The sequence below is a fragment of the Pseudorca crassidens genome, chromosome 1 (genome assembly GCF_039906515.1).
Source record: "Pseudorca crassidens isolate mPseCra1 chromosome 1, mPseCra1.hap1, whole genome shotgun sequence".
Taxonomy (NCBI): domain Eukaryota; kingdom Metazoa; phylum Chordata; class Mammalia; order Artiodactyla; family Delphinidae; genus Pseudorca; species Pseudorca crassidens.
Window position 1 is genome coordinate 14,802,225 of NC_090296.1, and position 20,928 is coordinate 14,823,152.

Below are 20,928 nucleotides of genomic sequence, written 5' to 3' on the forward strand. Positions count from 1 at the left end.
CAGTGTTTATAGTTCATGTTTCAACTTCAACTCTATTTGTTGCATTAGCAAAATGAAGCTTATTAAGCTTTATTCTTTTAGTCCGTCTCTCCAAGCATCTGAACCCCCTAATACTCAGCTTTCTTGTCTGGAAGTATGTAATCTTTCCTACATTACACTTGAAAGTTCAGCTCATTCCTAAACCTCCAATCAAGGATATGAACTTGTTGCTTTCAGAGAGGCCCCATCTGTTCATGGAGCCATTATGCCATCAGTTAAAGTGGTCAGAGTTCATTTTATTGCCTCCTTTGTGGAGGAACTTGTAGTGTAAAAGCCTGTGTTATTGAAAACATAATTTTCCTCATCATTATGCTTTCTTTCTAGCCAGAGCATAACCTGCTAGAAATCTATTGAGCATAGAGTGAAAAGCTCTTCAAAATAGCTGTTCTTAAGAGATTAAATGATTGCCATCTCTGTCCCATTTCTGTTATCTCATAATCAAGTTCAAGATGATACTAGATATCTCAGCTGAGGTGATTATATATTTGAAATAGAAATGGCTTTATCTCCATTCATATTTCATACTATTGAAGGCAGGATCATTTTTTTCCCATTTACATGTATATATGTTTATGGTTCCTTATAACTGTCTGTGGGTTAAAGGCTCAAACTACATTTTTTTTTTTTTTTTTTTTTGCGGTACGCGGGCCTCTCACTGTCGTGGCCTCTCCCATTGCGGAGCACAGGCTCCGGACGCGCAGGCTCAGCGGCCGTGGCTCACGGGCCCAGCCGCTCCGCAGCATGTGGGATCTTCCCGGACCGGGGCACGAACCCGTGTGCCCTGCATCGGCAGGCGGACTCGCAACCACTGCGCCACCAGGGAAGCCCTCAAACTACTTTTTAAAGGCTAAAAATGGCTAACGGGGGTTGGCTTGCCTTTTTAGACTTTCGGTACAAAGACACTAGTTGTAGATTAAGATCCAGCATAGATTCATCAAAATGTACAGCTGTATGAAATCTTAGCAACCGTAGTCGAGCAGCTTGACCAGTGAGAAGCTTGAGATTCACAGCTGCTGAGACACTTGCCCAGGGTCACCTAGCCTCGCTAAGATGAAAGCTCACTCCTAGGCCTTTTCTGGTGGATCACACTGCCTCCCTGCTGCATTCAGAGTAAGCCTCTTACACAGATATGGCGTGGGGAGAGAACGGAGGACCTAGTGGCCCAAAAGTACAGGAACCAGATTTTTTATGCTTAGTCCAAAGAGGCTCACTTTTGTTTTTGTTCTTTATCCTTAAAGCTGTCTGATCCATGCTATTTTCTTCCATCACAATTTCTCTTCCAGAGATTCAAACTGAGAAAAAAAGATCATGTCACTATTTATTAACAGTTCTGCTAAAACACTTGATAGAGAAGGAATATGAAACTCTTTGCCAGAAATGAGCCTTCGGGCTGTGTGTTGATTGCATTTACCCACATGCACACAAGTAGTCAACAATCAGGCATACTGAAAGTACATTCTTTCCTCCTTTTAAAATATCTCTAGCTTTACATAAGACTCCTCGCTTTAAAAACCTAGTAAATAGGAAAAAGTGAGTCATTATTTATGGTTAATCACTTTTGCCAGCTGTGACTGCATTTCACATCCATTTTCCTTTCTTCTTTTTCTTGGACTGGAGAATCTATCCTGTCACTCTTTAGGGAAAAACCATATCGGTCCCATCAATACCTTCTTTCAGCACATAATCACAGTTAAGCCACTGTAAACAAAGATTTTTGTTGGATTACAGCAAGGAAGTAACTTCTTTAGAAGGCAGAACTGTGGAGAATAATCCAGAATCTTGAGATGGCACCTAAAGAGAAAAATCTGAGTTATTTTAGGGTTTCTTTCAAAATGGAATAATTATTTCAAAAATATTGAATTTATGAGTGTCTACTCTATGTCTACCAAGTTCCAGATATTATAAGGTTTAGAAAAGATTTCAGATGGGATACCTGGCATGTCAGGACACTTTTATTGGCAAGTACAAGGAAATCCATTTCATACTTCCTTTAACAACCCAGGGAGTTTATTGGATCAGGTGACTAAGAGTTTTGAAATTGGGCATGCTTCAGGCCTGGCTGATTAGGCTCCCATTCACTCTAATTTTTCTGATTCTTCCCTTCACTGTGTATAGCTCCATTTTCAGGCTGATAATTGACAATGAAAAGCAGGTGCAAAAATTTTTGGATCAATGGCTCATAGCACTGTTGTGGACTTCGTACTCTTGTGGTAGGAAAAGGACCATTGTAATATCGTGTCACCTCTGCATCCCAGCTGAAAGAGCTTCTCCTTTCTTAGCTCGCAAACAAAATTTCCAGGCTTCATTATGGTTGACCCAACTCTTTGCCCATCACCAGTGGTCAGGGGAGGAATGCCACGTACTAATCAACCAGCGAATCCTTAAACCAGTCACCACACTAAGGAGAGTGGGATTAAATTGGTTGGCTTATTAGGCCAGTGGGATCCCCCTTCTGGAGCTTGGAGTGGGAACCCGTCCACCCAAATCACACAGCTGCTGAGTAGCACAGGGGATGGGGGCATAGATGCTGGGGAAGTAGCTGACAGCATCCGCTGTGTCTTTCATCTAGTAGGCTGAGCCTGATCCTAATGAGGCCAAAGTTTTGCCTGGCTTGTGTCATTCTTTGTTCCTGGCCATCCTTTTATCCTCCACAGTTCATCCTCAATGGCCAATTCCACCACCTGCCCACAGCCAGTCCATAGCTGTACCTCTGCATCCAAGTGGCAGAAGAAGTCTCTTATACTGAGGAATATATTGTCCTCACCTAAAGTCTAATAATACCATTTATTGTTGGCAGGCTAGATAGTAAGTAAGACATGCATATGATACAATGAAGAGAATGCTGCTCTCTTTTTCTGGTTGACTTTGGCATTTCAACTGCCTGGAACTTCAACCTTCAGAGCTCTTCTTAAAGGGAATATTTAATTTGCTCTAAAAATCATTTTGCACATAGAAGAAACTGATCTGTTTCAATAGTGAGTCCCCTTTTACTTGAATGAGAATCTGATGTGACATATGCTGTTGATGACGGCAATTTAAATGCCCCGTGAGAACGTCATCTCTCAAAATAAACTTTTCACTGTGTCAGCCTGGGATCTCTCTGAAAGCAGAGCTTCGGATGAGGGCTTGCATTGCAGGTTGCTTGCTTGGGGCACAACCTTGGTGTGCAAGAGCAGAACAGGTAATGAAAGCAAACCGGCGCAAGGACCTCTTACCGCGGTTGTTACATCTGTGAGCGACTCAGTCCCACCAGAACCTCCCATGAGCCGAGAGACCCTCAGAGGGACCGAGGGAAAGTGGTTATCCATTGACGCCTGTCCCCTCATTGGTCAAGGGTCACCTATGGGGCGTTAACTCCTTTTTTCATACTTCAGGGCTGTAAGGGTTAGGCCCCGCCCAGGTGATTCCAGGCAATCCCAGGTGGACAGCGGGAGGTACCTGGTGACGCGAGGCACCCCCAGCAAAGGCTGGAGCAAAAGATGGGTGGCGAGTGTGAGGCGGGGCACGAAGGGGGTGCAACACACACTAAAGGGAAGGCATCTGCCAGAGCCATGTAGGAACCTGCAGAGGACCAGAAACCATCTACGTGGCTCTTCTGTCTTTCCTGGGTGTCTGAATGGCTTTTCTCTCTTTCTTTCTTTCTTTTTAACATCTTTATTGGAGTATAATTTCTTTACAATGGTGTGTTCGTTTCTGCTTTATAACAACACGTCTCTAAAAAGGTAAAATTAATAAACACATCACCGACTGAATTGCTGTCGAGCCCTGCAGGACTCTCATCAACAAAGAGGCAAGCACGCCAGTGAGGAGAACCGGCAGGGTCCTCAGAAGAGAAGGCTGCTTGCGGGAGGAGCTGTCAGCATCGCATCTTCAATTGGCGGGTCCTCTCATGCCCAGCAGGGGCTCCTTGCTTGGAGGGTAATTTTTACTCTCACTGTTCAGTCAGTATGATGGCTTTGTCCCTAATATAATGGTAGTTCTGACTTTCCTTTAAATTATTCCGTAAAGAATCAGAAAGAAGGCCTCTCTCCCTTTTCCCTGCCCCAAAAATTCCACTCAGAAAACTTTTCTCATTTACATCTTTGCCTCCACATTAAATTTCTCATTCATGTTTCAGGTGAATCAAATGCAGCGTCAACTTTCAACACCCCGTGTAACTATCACAGTGACTCAAAATAATTGCCAACTGTCAGTGTATGTGCTGCGAACACAGATATGCCCGCCACTGGCTCTGTTATCACCAGAAGAAGGCAAAGCTTGCGTTCTTCTCTGGGCTCCATTCAAAACCTTAGTGTCGGCGAGGCAGAGTGTTGAGGCAATTATCTGCTTAATCTGTCCAAGAAACATATGCCTCCTCTGCCCTGAAATCACTTGTTTAGAAAAAAAAAGTCTTTAAAGCAATTTTCTAGTAAGTATAGATTTAGCTGGAATGTTCCAGAGAATTGCCTCCGACTTTGGCTCCTCTAGCTCAGTGGTTTTCAATCAGGGATGGTTTTGTCCCCCCAGAAGACACTTGGCAATGAGGGGAGACATTTTATTTTTCTCCCGTTGCGGAGCACAGGCTCCGGACGCGCAGGCTCAGCGGCCATGGCTCACGGGCCCAGCCGCTCCGCGGCATGTGGGATCTTCCCAGACCGGGGCACGAACCCGTGTCCCCTGCATCGGCAGGCAGATTCTCAACCACTGCGCCACCAGGGAAGCCCGGGGAGACATTTTTGACTGTTATAGCCGGGGAGGGCTGGGGGAGAGTCCTACTGGCATCTAGTGGGTAGAAACCAAGGATGCTGCTAAACATCCTACAGTGTGCAGGACAGCTCCCACAGCAAAGAATGATCCAGCCCAAAATGTCAGCAGCACCGACCCTGAGAAATCCTGCTCTAGCTGTTGAGGATTTATACATAAATAAGGTCACTTGTTTAGAAAATTCAGACCAAAAAGAAAAAAAATTCCTTCCTTTAATTGAAAAAGAGATGAATATTAAAGACTGTTTTAAGCCAAAATAACCCATAAGACAAGTTTGTGTTTAGCCTATAATCTTCAACTTCTGCCCAAATGAATATACGTGTTTATAAGATTGCAGTTATATATAGTTTGTATTCTTGTTTCTACTTAAAAATGTCACTTGTATAGTCTTTACATCATTTTAATAGAGAATATTCCATTGTTTCAATTCCTTTCTCTTCGTTTCTTTCTTTCCTTCCTTCCTTCCTTCTTCTTCTTTTTTTTTTAAAGTAACTTGAGCAAAAGCACGCACTCCAATTTGAAATCTGGCTTTGGAGACCTGGCCATGGGGCACTCTTGAATGATTATTTTATTTTTAAAATTTTTATTTATTTATGTTTGGCTGCTTTGGGTCTTCGTTGCTGCACACGGGCTTTCTCTAGTTGCAGTGAGTGGGAGCTACTCTTTGTTGCGGTGCACGGGCTACTCCTTGTGGTGGCTTCTCTTGTTGCAGAGCACGGGCTCTAGGCACTCAGGCTTCAGTAGTTGTGGCTCACGGGGTCCACAGTGCAGGCTCAGTAGTTGTGGTGCACAGGCTTAGTTGCTCTGCAGCACGTGGGATCTTCCCAGACCAGGGCTTGAACCCGTGTCCCCTGCATTGGCAGGAGGATTCTTAATGACTGTGACACCAGGGAAGCCCATCTTGAATTATTTTACAACAAAAATTATTTTCAAAACATTATAAGAAATTGGTATGATGTAAATTTACTACTTGTGAGAAACATTTGCTATTTATGTATTTTTAAAATTTAAAAACAACCTATGTTTTTCTTTAGAATGTAATATTAGAGCAGCACTGGTGCTGAGCTTAATAAAAAAATTCACAGTGTGAAACCCTGGCTCCTTCAAGGTGGGGGGCCACTTAGCCTCTAGTTTACAGGAACATATCTAGTCTGGGCTAAGTCCACACTGCATCACAAAAGGAAAGAGTATCTCTGGGCTTTCTATCCTGTTCCATTGATCTATATTTCTGTTTTTGTGCCAGTACCATATTGTCTTGATTACTGTAGCTTTGTAGTATAGTCTGAAGTCAAGGAGCCTGATTCCTCCAGCTCCGTTTTTCGTTCTCAAGATTGCTTTGGCTTTTCGGGGTCTTGTGTGTTTCTATACAAATTGTGAATTTTTTTGTCCTAGTACTGTGAAAAATGCCAGTGGTAGTTTGATAGGGATTGCATTGAATCTGTAGATTGCTTTGGGTAGTATAGTCATTTTCACAATGTTGATTCTTCCAATCCAAGAACATGGTATATCTCTCCATCTATTTGTATCATCTTTAATTTCTTTCATCAATGTCTTATAATTTTCTGCATACAGGTCTTTTGTCTCCTTAGGTTTATTCCTAGATATTTTATTCTTTTTGTTGCAATGGTAAATGGGAGTGTTCTTAATTTCACTTCAGATTTTTCATCATTAGTGTATAGGAATGCAAGAGATTTCTGTGCATTAATTTTGTATCCTGCTACTTTACCAAATTCGTTGATAAGCTCTAGTAGTTTTCTGGTGGCATCTTTAGGATTCTCTATGTATAGAATCATGTCATCTGCAAACAGTGACAGCTTTACTTCTTTTCCGATTTGGATTCCTTTTATTTCCTTTGCTTCTCTGATTGCTGTGGCTAAAACTTCCAAAACTATGTTGAATAAGAGTGGTGAGAGTGGGCAACCTTGTTTTGTTCCTGATCTTAGTGGAAATTGTTTCAGTTCTTCACCATTGAGGACGATGTTGGCTGTGGGTTTGTCATATATGGCCTTTATGATGTTGAGGAAAGTTCCCTCTATGCCTACTTTCTGGAGGGTTTTTATCAAAAATTGGTGTTGAATTTTGTTGAAAGCTTTCTCTGCATCTATTGAGATGATCATATGGTTTTTCTCCTTCAGTTTGTTAATATGATGTATCACATTGATTGATTTGTGTATATTGAAGAATCCTTGCATTCCTGGGATAAACCCCACTTGATCATAGTGTATGATCCTTTTAATGTTCTGTTGGATTCTGTTTGCTAGTATTTTGTTGAGGATTTTTGCATCTGTGTTCATCGGTGATATTGGCGTGTAGTTTTCTTTCTTTGTGACATCTTTGTCTGATTTTGGTATCAGGGTGACCGTGGCCTCGTAGAATGAGTTTGGGAGTGTTCCTCCCTCTGTTATATTTTAGAAAAGTTTGAGAAGGATAGGTGTTAGCCCTTCTCTAAATGTTTGATAGAATTCGCCTGTGAAGCCATCTGGTCCTGGGCTCTTGTTTGTTGGAAGATTTTTAATCACAGTTTCAATTTCAGTGCTTGTGATCTTTGATAAAGGAGGCAAGAATATACAGTAGAGAAAAGACAGCCTCTTCAATAAGTGGTGCTGGGAAAACTGGACAGGTACACATAAAAGAATGAAATTAGAACACTCCCAACACCATACACAAAAATAAACTCAAAATGGATTAAAGACCTAAATGTAAGGCGAGACACTATCAAACACTTAGAGGAAAACATAGGCAGAACACTCTATGACATAAATCACAGCAAGATCCTTTTTGACCCACCTCCTAGGGAAATGGAAATAAAACCAAAAATAAACAAATGGGACCTAATGAAACTTCAAAGCTTTTGCACAGCAAAGGAAACGATAAACAAGACGAAAAGACAACTCTCAGAATGGGAGAAAATATTTGCAAATGAAGCAACTGACAAAGGATTAATCTCCAAAATTTACAAGCAGCTCATGCAGCTCAATATCAAAAAAACAACCCAATCCAAAAATAGGCAGAAGACCTAAATAGACATTTCTCCAAAGAAGATGTACAGATTGCCAACAAACACATGAAAGAATGCTCAACATCATTAATCATTAGAGAAATGCAAATCAAAACTACAATGCGACATCATCTCACACCGGTTAGAATGGCCATCATCAAAAAATCTACAAACAATAAATGCTGGAGAAGGTGTGGAGAAAAGGGAACCCTCTTGCACTGTTGGTGGGAATGTAAATTGATACAGCCACTATGGAGAACAGTACGGAGGTTCCTTAAAAAATTAAAATTAGAACTACCATACGACCCCACAATCCCACTACTGGGCATATACCTTGAGAAAACCATAATTCAAAAAGAGTCATGTACCAAAATGTTCATTGAAGCTCTATTTCCAGTAGCCAGGACATGGAAGCAACCTAAGTGTCCATCAACAGATGAATGGGTAAAGAAGGGGTGGCACATGTATACAATGGAATTTTACTCAGCCCTAAAAAGAAACGAAATTGAGTTATTTATAGTGAGGTGGATGGACCTAGATTCTGTCATGCAGAGTGAAGTAAGTCAGAAAGAGAAAAACAAATACCGTATGCTACCACATATATATGGAATCTAAAAAGAAAAAAAATGGTCATGAAGAACCTAGGGACAAGACAGGAATAAAGACACAGACCTACTAGAGAATGGACTTGAGGATATAGTGAGGGGGAAGGGTAAGCTGTGACAAAGTGAGAGAGTGGCATGGACATATATACACTACCAAACGTAAAATAGCTAGCTAGTGGGAAGCAGCCGCATAGCACAGGAAGATCAGCTCGGTGCTTTGTGACCACCTAGAGGGGTGAAATAGGGAGGGTGGGAGGGAGGGAGACGCAAGATGGAAGAGATGTGGGGACATATGTATATGTATAACTGATTCACTTTGTTATAAAGCAGAAACTAACACACCATTTTAAAGCAATTATACTCCAATAATGATGTTTAAAAAAAAAAAAAAGGAAAGAGCAGAATCTTGCTTAACAATTCAGGATGTAAAGAGACAAATGCTAAAGCTCATGGTGATAAAAGTAATTATAACCACTTATCTGATGAGTCAAAAAATGTTTGTATTTTAACAGATATGAAAACTATTGGAATTCAGCTGAATGGACAGAGTCTAGTCCTGCCTGAAATTCTCAATGTATACCATTGTCACCCTGGGTCTTCTGCCCTTCAAAGTCCAGATAGTATTGCCTGGGACTCCCATTCCATATCCTATGGAATTTTAAAGCACTTCCTAGGGTTTTGCAAATTTCTGGAAGGCCTGTGGCTCTGAGTTCTCATCTCTCTGAGTTAATTCAGTTGATGGTCATCTTACCATACCCCACTTTTGTTGCTCCCTACTGCACCCGCTCAGACAGAACTCATCTCCAGTGCCGAACTCAGCACACACTCCCCAAACACACCATCCCCCCTTAGACTGTGTGCCTGTCAAGCCCTTGGTGAAGATAAAGGAGAGGTTATAACATGCAACACGAACAACTTCGGAGCACACTGTAAACGTAGCAGTTAATTAAAGGACCTTTGATCACTGGGGCCTTTTTCTTGGGCTAATTCCCATCGTATAGCATCCCAGCCTCCTCCCTACCCCTCAGTAGCCCTTCTCCCTGCATCCTGTCTTATCTTGCTCATCATCTCCTTCCTCCCAGATGGTCCTATATTGTTCATACTAAGTTACACAGAGCAGTTCAGCTCTCTTGAGTCTGTACTCCCCACATCAATTCCAGCTCTCCCTTTGCATCTCAAAACCAAGCAAACCAAAAAGCCTTTAATTTAACTGGATTTACATGTCTAGAAAGCAGTTATTGTTGTTCATAGCAATTTATTTTCCTCTCATCCATCTGTATAAACTTTGTTCATTCCTTTAAAAAGACAGTTGTGAAATATAAGCATGTATGTATGTGTGTATATATGCATGTATCTATATCTATGTCTATAGCCACATGTCCAGTAAAAGAGAAGTTAGTTAAGTGGCTTCAAGTGCTTGGACTTCAGCTACAGGGCAGGTTAGACGCGGATGTGTCCAGTGCTCTGCCTTCGTTTCCAGTTTCCAGCTCTTTATGTCTAAATTGTTCAGCCTGACACTCAAGGGGTTCCTTCCATCCATTGCTCTACTAAGCAACCTCATCTTTCAGAGTCTATGTCTTACTTGGTCGCTCTCTACCTGGTCTGTATTTACAAAATGTGGTGGGGCATGGAGACCACAATTGACCGTTCCTTATTGGTCCCTGAGTGATGGCTCCTAGGTGCCTTCTTCAGTGTGTTATTATTTCTCTGGCTAGTATTTTAGACTCTATAAAAACAGTGATGATATACTTTCTTTAATCCCCCCAAACCTCCTGGGAGGCAGTAGATATTCCGAAATGTTGTCCACTGTTTCCCCAGATTCATTTACTCCACAAATGCATTCACTCTGCAAACATTCATTACCCGCTATGGGCTAAGAGGTGGGGACACAGCAGCAAACAAGAGAAAGTTCTTGCCTTCCCAGAGTTTATTTCTAGTTGGAGTGACGGTGGTGGAATATTTCAGTGCTGAATGTATGTTGGTGACACCAAGACAGCACGCTCTAGTTTCATAAGGAGAGTATACTCCTTTTAGGGTTAAACACTGTAAACAGAAACAATGAAACGTTTTACCTAATGACGTTTTCTTCATCTCCTCAGCATACCACTAATTCTACCCACCTGCCACATCTGCTCGTCCATCACATGGTGACTTGAGTGTGGGTGCTGTGAAACTTTCCTTCTTGGGAATAATTCCGTCTGCAATGAAAAACAGTATTTTAGCTTTTAAAATTATAGCTCTGAAATGTGAATTTCCTTTTCATTCTCCTTGAGACGACCATATATATATGTGATGAGGAAGAAAAGTTGAAGACAGTATTTTACCATGTCTCATTCTAAATATAAACATGATGTTCCTCCATTCATTATAAAAACGCCACTCCAAGCCTTATGAATAAACTTTTCCATTTTAATACCTCTTGGTTATACTGTGCCCATTTTATGATGGGAAGCTTTGGCAAAGGCAGCAAGAAAAATAAGTTAATGGAATTACAATAAAGTTATTTACTGAGAAAATCAGGCAAAAGGATTTCCTTTTCTACAAGCATTCAGCATCTCAATAAGTGAATGAACACACACACACACACACACACACACACACACACACACATATATATATCAGAAACAGTTTATTCTAAATATTACTTTTCTAGGTTATCCACTTAACTCACCCTATGAGATTTATAGTTCAATCATATCAGTTCAGAGTGGGAAGAAAAAAGGCCATTTATCTAATCCAATTCCTTGAGAAGAAATACGTAGGCAATATTAAGAATCTTCAATTATCTAATTTAATAGGAGGGATGATTTATACTCTGTAATCAGTAACATGTGATACTGATTATTTCTAATCCCTTAGAAGAGATCCGACATTCTGCTTTTGGTCCTGTATAGCATGAAATCGTCATGTATATTTTACCAAAAGAAGTAACAAGAATAATGGCCCCTACAGTCTGCAATCATTTTATACTAACATACTGCAACATGGTTTTGCCCTGGGGCAGAGAAGTAGGGATTTTCTCTACTTCAAAAGAATGAAAAATTATTATCACTCTATCCAGTACCATTATAGACTTCAGAGACTTTGGCATGAAATATTCAGAAAGTTTATTTTAGAGTTCAATATTTTAAAAGCCTGCTTTAAAACTATTACAGTGATTAGTGGCTTTGTTACTCGAGCCAGTCCTTGCTTTAAAAAGCCCTATGTCATGGTTAATACCATTTGCCGTTTCAACAAAATATAATTTGCACCAACCCAATAAGGCAAATAAGGCACGTAATGCATTGTTTTAGAGTGCCCCCCAAAGAGGAATTGGGACCACAACTCATCAGTTATCTTTCAAACACACTCTTAAACACTGCTTTCACTGGTAGCAGTTGACTGTATTGCTTATGCCATGATTTTGTCCTTCTGCCATGTGTTATCTTAACTGGATGGACTGGGTGCCATTCCTCTGCTCCCTGTTCAAGGAGCAATGCCCCTGTCTCAGTGTCTGTAGCGACACACACGGACAACCCAGCTGAGGCCGCCCACACCCTCCACTGACCAGCCAGAGGCTCACATCTTCACCTCTCTCCATAGGAGTCAGAAAAACTTATCAGGTATTTGTGAGGAATTAACCAAGCTTCCGAAGCCATGAATGAAGCCAGTGAAAACTTCCGGAGCTTGAGTTAGCTGCATGGGAATTGCAACACAACCGCTTCTCTCTGGACCATCCTATTTACATAGGGAGACATGTGGAATAGAGCATAGAGCCCTGGTTTGGGAATTTAACAATCATGATTTGAATTTCAAATCTGGTTACTTACCAGCAACATGATCCTTCAGAAACCACTGAACCCCTTTAGGCTCCATGTCTGTAAAATGGACCCGTCCTGGCATCTGTGCAGATTTGATGAGACAGGTGATATAAAGACAGTGTGAGGCAGGGTGTCAGTCACTGTTCCCATCGTTATTATTTACTCCCCAAATGTTTTTCTTATCTCTTAATTCTTTATTCCACACTTCTGTTGTGTAATGTGTGAAAGGAAAATCAAAATGGAGTTGGTGTTGCTAAGAGAGTTCTCTAAAATGGAGCCAGGAGACCATTAAGGAAGTGTGACTTCTGCACATCAAAATCTTTTGTCCTGGTGACGTCATCCAGAACACCTTTCAGAAATGCAAAATATTTACTGGACCCTTACCTTAAAACAACGTGTGACTCCTCAAGGGCAAATCTCTTCTAACTTGAGTCAGAGTCAGTCACAAATTTCACCAAGCAGCTTTTAACAACCCCGTGGCTTTTCGTCTCTTCCTTTGAACACTCTTTCGGGGTTACCCGAATTTGTATCTCCCAAACTGCAGTTCTTCAGACCCTAAATAAACTCTTTTCTTCTTTGCAGCCTCCTGCATTGTGTTTTTGGTTGACAAATGCATGTGTATTTATTGACGTATCACAGAAAGAATTTGCAGGATGACTAGAAAAATCATCACTCCTGCCTTTTTTCGTATAACCTGTGCACTTGATGACATTCCTTTAAAGTTATTGAATATATTATTTCTGTAGGTTTTAATAAATAACTTTTCCTTTCCTTCACACCTTAGGTATTATCAAGGAAAAAAAAAAAAAGATAAACATCAACCTCAGCATTCAAGTAGATAAAATACGTGCCTCTCACGTAGACATGAAAAGAAATGAAGGTTCTGATGTGCTCTTGATGCATAAGGTGAGACGAAACTAACCTGTGAATAACTTTCTGTTTCATTTTCCAGGGAAGTAGATCAAGACTCAGATGGTCATGTCAGCTTTAAAGACTTCGAATATGCCATGAACTACGGACAAAAGTAAGCCTAACTATTGTGTGCTGCTTTGGGCAACCTGTGGGGAGACCGAAATAGATTGTGATATATTTAGATGTCGAATCCCACTCTACCAATGATGTCATGCTGCATACCTTCCGTTAAACTCTTCATCATGGTTCTCAGATGCTCACAGTTGCTTGCACTGCCACTGGGATGGCCCCCAACCCCCCTCCTCTTTACTCTCAACCCCCGACTCCCCCCCGACCAATGCTGACAGCCAGGATGCTCCACTCAGTTACTGGTCCTTGCCACCCTACCCACAGCCTCCCTGATCCTCAGCAGTTCCTAGTGTCAGGAACTGCCAGTGGTACCAGTTTCCTTCCTGCATTCAGCTTTGGTTGAACAAATAATAGCATGTACATGCAACTGAGTGTTGACTGTGTTCCAAGCAATGAGCAAGGCTTTTGGAAAACAAAGTTAAGACTTCTCTAAGACAATGTGTCCTTAGTAGTCATCAAAAATCATCATCGCAAAAATGGCCCTAGGGCGCTGGTTGTGCAAGATGGAAAAACCAGATTGAGCTGACATTAGTATAAGTCTTCTCCAGCTGCATACAGAGGAAGGACAGGGTGCAGTAAGGGTATCGGAGGCAAAAGACTTACCTGCAGAACCCATTAGAATGGCCTGGGCCTGCGGTTCCTGCAGCAGAACAACAAGCCCTGGGCTGCCCGGCTGCCCTGTGCTGTACCCTCCCTGGTTCTGGGCGGCTCTGCCCTGCCACGAGAGCCTTAGCCATCTGTGTTCCCGTCCTCTGTTTTCTGCCCATCCATACCTGGGATCCGGGGACTGCTGTCCTAGAACAAAAACTGTGACCCTGGACATTCAGCACTTATTTTAAATAAATACTCATATCAGTACTAATATTTTATCTGTAAATGTTCAGAATGCTAAACATTAACAACACTGTGAAAACATCTAATATAATTCAAATTTTAAAAGTATTAAAGGTCAAGGAAATATGTACATTTGTCAAAGAGAAACATTAAATAAGCATCCTTCTGACACAAAGTATTAGCAGATAAACTTAATAAACTGTCATAAATCAGAGGAGCCTACAGAGACATAACAGCTAAATGTGATTTGGTGTTCTGGAGGGGATCCTGGAATAGAAGAAAGGACGTTAGGGAAACACTAGTAAGGTATGCACTTTAGTTCATAATGCTATATCAATATTGGTTCATTAATTGTGACAAATGTACCATACTCATAGAAAATATTCATCATAGGGGAAAGTGAGTGAGTACATGCGAACTCTCTATTCTATCTTCACAATCTTTCTATAAACCTAAAACTATTCCAAAATTAAAAGGTTGTTAAAAAATAAAGTCTTATTCCAAAATTAGCATACTGAACACTATCTAAAATGAAGAAAACTTTGAAAATCATTAAGAAGTACACGTGAAATGTTATTTCAAGAACAAAGTGGATCCGTGGTATCATTGAGCATCACGTGCGTTTTAGGACAAATTGTTCTGGCTGATGAAAAGCCCTTTCCGACTTTGGGTAGAGTTTTATTCAGCAAGTATTTTCATCATAAATTGAATAGTTGAGTCATTGGTCCTCATCTCAGTACATAAGTGGTACTGCTTTTAGATTTTTAAAATATAAAAATTAGAGTAATCTACCAACAAAATGCTTATATTTCAGTAATTGCCAGAATACCAAAACCTTGTATTGCAATCACTATTTGGACCTTATTTCTTCCTGTAATCATGACAAGAGAGAGGGAGAGGTCACGTCCTCCCGTTGAGTGGCAGGCAGGAGGCCAGTGTGGGAAGAGCTATTGGGCAACTGCCTTGATCCGGGATTAGTCCAGGCTCTCTTCGGTCTCAGTGAGGTCTCAGTGACAGAAACCTACCCAGACTAGCTTAGACAGAAAAGGAATTTACTAGAAAATACTGGACTAGCTTATATAATCCAACATAGGAAGGGTAGTGGCACAGCTGGGTTTCCAGGAAAATGAGAACGAGTAACACAAGCACCTCCGGACTCTGCCCCTGTCCCCTGGTCACTGCAGCCTCACACCATTCTAAAAAGGAATTGGCCCGTCATCTGTGCAAGTGCAAAGGCCCTAGAAAGAGGCTTCAGTTGGCCCCTGGATCAGTCAACTCTGATTCATCTTGAGGGTATAGGCTTGGTCCCTAGGCACTCAGCCAGGTGTGCTGAGGGCTGGTCACAGGAGGGGAAGTTGATAAGAGCTGGGCGGCCATCCCCTGTTCTTTTTTTAGAAGAAAGCAGTATGACCTGGACCTTCTCTAGGAGGGAGAGCACCTCGAGGATTTGATGCTTAGGAGGGCCCAGGCTCTCAGGGCAGAGCACAGACCAAAAGAAGGGGCCGTGAGAAGCTGCTCATGTCACCTTCCCTCCTTACCACTCCCTCTACACTCCGTCCAAATCCTTGTCTTGTAAGCTTTGCCCCAGCTTCTCACTTCCAGGCCCCTGCCCCACCCTCGTCCCCAAGCCACATGATGCTGTCTGCAGTGTGACCCTGTTGGTCTCCCTTCAGTTGCATGGCCCAAGGATGGGCATTTATGCAAGCTGATCAGCTCGGTCTCTCCCCGTGGAAGACCTTAGGAGTGAGAGTGAGGGAGGCGGAACAGCGCTCCTCCGGCCGAATGAGTGGTTATGACTCAGGGGCGAGGGGCAGACGTGTTTGCCACCATGTGGCCTGGAAAACCAAGGCAGCTGGTTTGCAGTGAGAGCAGAAAATGAAACAGACACGAAGAGGGGAACAAGAAAGGAACTAGAGAAACCCATGGTACTGGATTTCTGATTAAAGCTTATACACAAGGCCCAGTCATAACCCTTTGGGTCCTATGAGGTAACTCTGTATCCTTCCAATAAATCTTTCTGCTCAAGCCAGCTGGAGTTGCTTTCTGTTATCTGAAACCAAGAGAACCCTAACTGTTACAAGCATAGAGCCAAGGACAGATACTAGGTAACATCAACATTTACTGGGGCAGCAGAGCAAAGAGTCTTCTAAATAGACGAAGAAGAAGCAGCAGCCAAGATGGAAGAGGAAGCTGTCGCCAGATCTCTCTCGCTGATACCTCTGCCTCCAGCGGATCTCTCACTATGACCAGCTCCAGTCTTCCCCTGTGGCAACAGCTGTCTCTCAGAGATCACCAGTGATTTCCAGTGGCCAAACGCACGAGCCCCTCTCGGACCCCATCACACTGGTCCTTTCTCTTGGGTCCTTCTCTCTTTAGCCTCCACAGCACTGCTCTCTCGTGGTATTTCTGTGCCCATTCTTCCCATTCTACTCTCTTTTCCTGTATCTTCAACTATCTTGTAAGTGTTAGTATTCTCCAGGGTACTCTAATTGGCCACTCTTTTTTTTTTTTTTTTAATAAATTTATTTATTTATTTTTGGTTGCGTTGGGTCTTCGTTGCTGCGTGTGGGCTTTCTCTAGGAGCGGCGAGCGAGGGCTACTCTTCATTGCGATGTGCAGGCTTCTCGTTGCGGTGGCTTCTCTTGTTGCAGAGCACGGGCTCTAGGTGCGCAAGCTTCAGTAGTTGTGGCATGCGGGCTTCAGTAGTTGTGGCACATGGGCTTAGTTGCTCCGCAGCATGTGGGATCTTCCTGGACCAGGGCTTGAACCCGTGCCCCCTACATTGGCAGGCAGATTCTTAACCACTGCGCCACCAGGGGAGTCCTTGGCCACTCTTCTTGATCAACACATTCTCCAAGGATGATTTCATTCTCTCCCAAGACTTCAGCTGTCACCTTTACGGGTGTGACTCCACCACCCAAACTTCATCTTTCGTCTTGATCTCTGCTGCACCCAGACCTGTGTTTTCATTTGCCGGTTGGACGTTTTCACCTCAACCCAAGCTCACTGAACTAAAATCAGACTCATTGTTTTCTCTGATTTCCAAAATTGGCTTCTCATTCTGTGTTTTCTATTTCTGTTAATGGCATCCATCCCATCCCCCACCCCAAGATCTCATCTGAACCAGACACCTAGGAGTTTCTTTCAAATCTCCCCCATCTTCCTTCACTGTGACATCCAGTCAGTCACTGCATCCTTTGAGTCTGCATCTGCAAAAACTTTCATGACATTTCCTTCCATGCATCATGATCTCTTGGCCCATGTTCTTATTCCCACTCCCATCCGTCCATTGGGGCATATGTTCTTCTATTCATTGCTATAAAGATGAGTAAAGGGTGTGGTGACAAGTTAAGAACTAGACCCCACTGTCATGAAATTTAGTCCAGCATGTCAGTTATCTTCTCAAAGCACAAATAGAATTGTTTTTGTTTGTTTTTTCTTCTCTGCTCAGAAGCTTTAATAGCCATCTTTTCATTTGGGTCATGTCTAACCCTTAACGTGCCATTCAAAGCCCTCTACAGTCTTGTCTCCACTTGTCTGTTCAGCTTCATCTTTCACAACTACCTCTACCATACCATCCCACAACCAGGCAACTCACACACACACATCCAAGTCCCTTAGCCTAAAAACACCAAAATAACAACTAGATCTTTGCCCCAAATAGAAAGTTAACAAATAACCTTGGAATTCATATCTGATGAGGTAATAGGAAAATACACCATAAGATAAAATTCCATTTAAAAAAACACTTGGCCACCTTCATCCTAGTGAATTTGTTTTTTAATTTTTATTGGAGTGTAGTTACTTTACAATGTTGTGTTAGTTTCTGCTGTACAGCAAAGTGAATCAGCTATACGTATACATATATCTCCTCTTTTCTGGATTTCCTTCCCATTTAGGTCACCACAGAGGATTGAGTAGAGTTCCCTGTGCTATACAGTAGGTTCTCATTAGTTATCTATTTTAGGTATATCAGTGTCCTAATGAATATTTTTCCTTCCCCATTGTCACCTTTAGGGGGGGAAAGGGGGGGCTAATTTTGCTGGGTATTTTGTATTATTTTATTTTATTCTTGAAAATTGATGAGACAGACATTAGCATCCTCTCTTATAAATGAGGAAACCACCTCAGAGAGTCTAAGTAACGCGGCTCGGGCCAGGTGGTGGCAATGGGTGGAGTATCAGGGCGGAGAGCCAAACCTGCCAGCCTGATTAAGCATAAATAACTGCTCTTCTGCTACATCACCTCCAGTGGGAAGATCATCTATGACCCTGGTCCGTATTCTTTGGTCTCACTTTGTTTTTGATCCAGAATGAGTTTATCCAGATTCATTGGCCATCCCAGGTCAAGCTTCTATCACATGGTAGGTATTAAATACTAATTCCCATCTTACACATCACCAAGCTTAATCCAAATTACATTGGGTTATTAATCAAATCCACTTTCAAGAGACAAAGATTTGCCACCAGAGACAATATCTTTTAAAATGTGCTGCCAGCTCTAAAGGTGGTTTTCAAAGAGGATTTCTAGAAATGCTCTGAACAATGGAAGCATTTTTGAAATAGATGTGCATCCTCATTGGGCAACACTCACTTATGTGTGTAAATTCTAAACCGTAGTTTTCAACAGTCACGGTACTTGGGGTTCACGCTTCACTTACAGAATTGTAATTTAGGGTTAATAAAAACGGTTGCTTTCCTTTTTCTTGTAACTTTTGAGAAATCTGTTTAGAACTGCGGAATTAGACAGTTAAAACCCACACAAATGGAAATGTAATGGCATTAAGGATAGCAGCTCACAGAGTGACCTTTCTTACAAAACAAATTTAAATTGGCTTGGCCACGTGGATTCAAAAGTGGCTGAAAACAATTTAACATAATAAAATATGGAGTGTTCAATCTAAATTTCTCTTAGATTGCTAAATCGGTAAAATGCTCAGAAGTGTGAATCAAAAAGAGCATCACTCTAACTTCACAGAAAATGCAGATTAATTTATATGAAAACATAAACTGAAATCCAAATATACTCCTTATTTTATGATTTACTGATCCTTGGCGGGGGAAAAAACTTCAAAGGAGAACAAAGCAGTTAGGTTTGCTGTAGTATATTCATTAGGAAGAACAATTTCAATAATACTAAATTTTTACAAAAAAATTGACCCAGGGTCTGGAAGTACATCGCAAGTATTATAATAATAGTCACTGTAAAGTAGAAGCCAGGTTTGGTCATCTTCTTTGTTTTAAAGAAGGAAGCCAACCTTGACTTTAAATGATGTTTCTAAGGTTAAACATGGCAGAAATAGTGCTGAGTCAACTTCTCTACCAAGCATTCTCTACTGCTACTTATATTGGACTGCTTGTGGGATGAGGTTTATTCATTGTCTTTTTTTTTTTTTTTTTGCGGTACGCGGGCCTCTCACTGTTGTGGCCTCTCCCGTTGCCGAGCACAGGCTCCGGACGCGCAGGCTCAGCGGCCATGGCTCACGGGCCCAGCTGCTCCGCGGCATGTGGGATTTTCCCAGAACAGGGCATGAACCCGCGTCCCCTGCATTGGCAGGCGGACTCTCAACCACTGCGCCACCAGGGAAGCCCATTGTCTTTCTTTTCTCCCCCTTTTTCCCTACCCTCCCTTCCTCCCTCCTTCCTTCGTTACTTTCTTCCTTCCTTTCCTCCCTCCCTCCCACCCTTCCTGCCTTTGTTTCTGCTATTCCTATCACAGCCATAGATAGAATTACATACACTGAGCCATCCAGGGTTCTATCTGACCTGCTTTTTAACTGATGTCCTTGTGTCAACAGATTCCACCACCCCCCCCCCCAACTACAAATAGAAACCAAAATTCCAACATACTTCATGTATTTTATCAAATATGAAAACCTCTTGGCCATTATCTCTTCAAACACTTCTTTTCTGACATCCTCGAAGAGAATGTCCTCTCAGAATCCAGTTACACGTATGTTATGCCGCCGATGTGACCTGACGTCTCTCATTCTCTGTTCTCCTCCTCCCCCTCTCTTCCTCCCTCAGTTTAACTTTCAGTTCAGTAATTTCTACTCACTCACTGCTGGTGGGAATGCAAAGTGGCACAGCCACTTCCGAAGACAGTTTGACAGTTTCTTACAAAGCTAAGCATAGTCTTACCAAACGATCCAGCAGTCATGAACCTACATATTTACTCAACTGATTTGAAAACTTCTCTCCACAAAAAAATTTGACCAAGATTATTAATAGCAGCTTTATTCATCATCACCCAAAGCTGGAAGCAGCCAAGATGTCCTTCAGGAGATGACTGTATAAACAAAATGTGATACAACCGTACAATGGAATTATTATCCAGTGATTAAAAGAAATGAGCTGTTGACCCACAAAAACACATGGGTGAATCTTAAATGCATATTTCTAAGTGAAAGAAGCCAGTGTGAAAAGGCTACATTCTGTATGGTACCAATATGATGTTCTGGAAAAGGCAAAACTATAGTGATGACTAAAAGACCAGTGATTATCAAGGGTTTTTTGTGGTGGAGGAGGGTTGAATAGGTAAAGCACAGGGAATTTTTTTTTTTTTTTTAGTGTGGTAAAATATGCAAGATGAGCCAGAAAGTGAGGAAGTGCTCAAAAAGCAAAACAAAACAAAATTTAAAAAAAAACAACTTACATTGGTAGGGGTGTATCAAAGGGACACAAGAACCAATAGAAAGAGCTCCAAGTGGCCAAAGCTGGAACAGTTTGAATAACAAAATAAAGTGGTATTGGATTATAACTCAAAGTATAAAATAAATATCCATGAGTCCACACTGATTCAAATAAATGATTGAATAAATAAATGGCAGAGTTGAGACACATCTCCTTTGCAGAAGAATTCCAAATGA

At 41.8% G+C, this 20,928-nt stretch overlaps 1 protein-coding gene across 12 annotated transcripts in view; it reads left to right on the forward strand.

The window, feature by feature from the left end:
- EFCAB11 (EF-hand calcium binding domain 11) overlaps nucleotides 1-20,928 on the forward strand; it is a 201,222-nt gene that overhangs the window by 132,292 nt on the left and 48,002 nt on the right. For 9 of the 12 annotated variants that reach the window (XR_010941139.1, XR_010941151.1, XM_067728200.1 and 6 more), the window contains one exon: nucleotides 13,138-13,209. Coding sequence is in view for 10 of the 12 variants with exons in the window: in XM_067728200.1 (XP_067584301.1) it covers nucleotides 13,138-13,209 (72 nt within the window). In the remaining 2 variants the exon portion in view is untranslated. Of the gene's footprint in view, nucleotides 1-13,137; nucleotides 13,214-18,311; nucleotides 18,457-20,928 lie in introns of those variants that run through there. The other 3 variants (XM_067728079.1, XM_067728100.1, XM_067728154.1) reach the window with 3 other exon arrangements.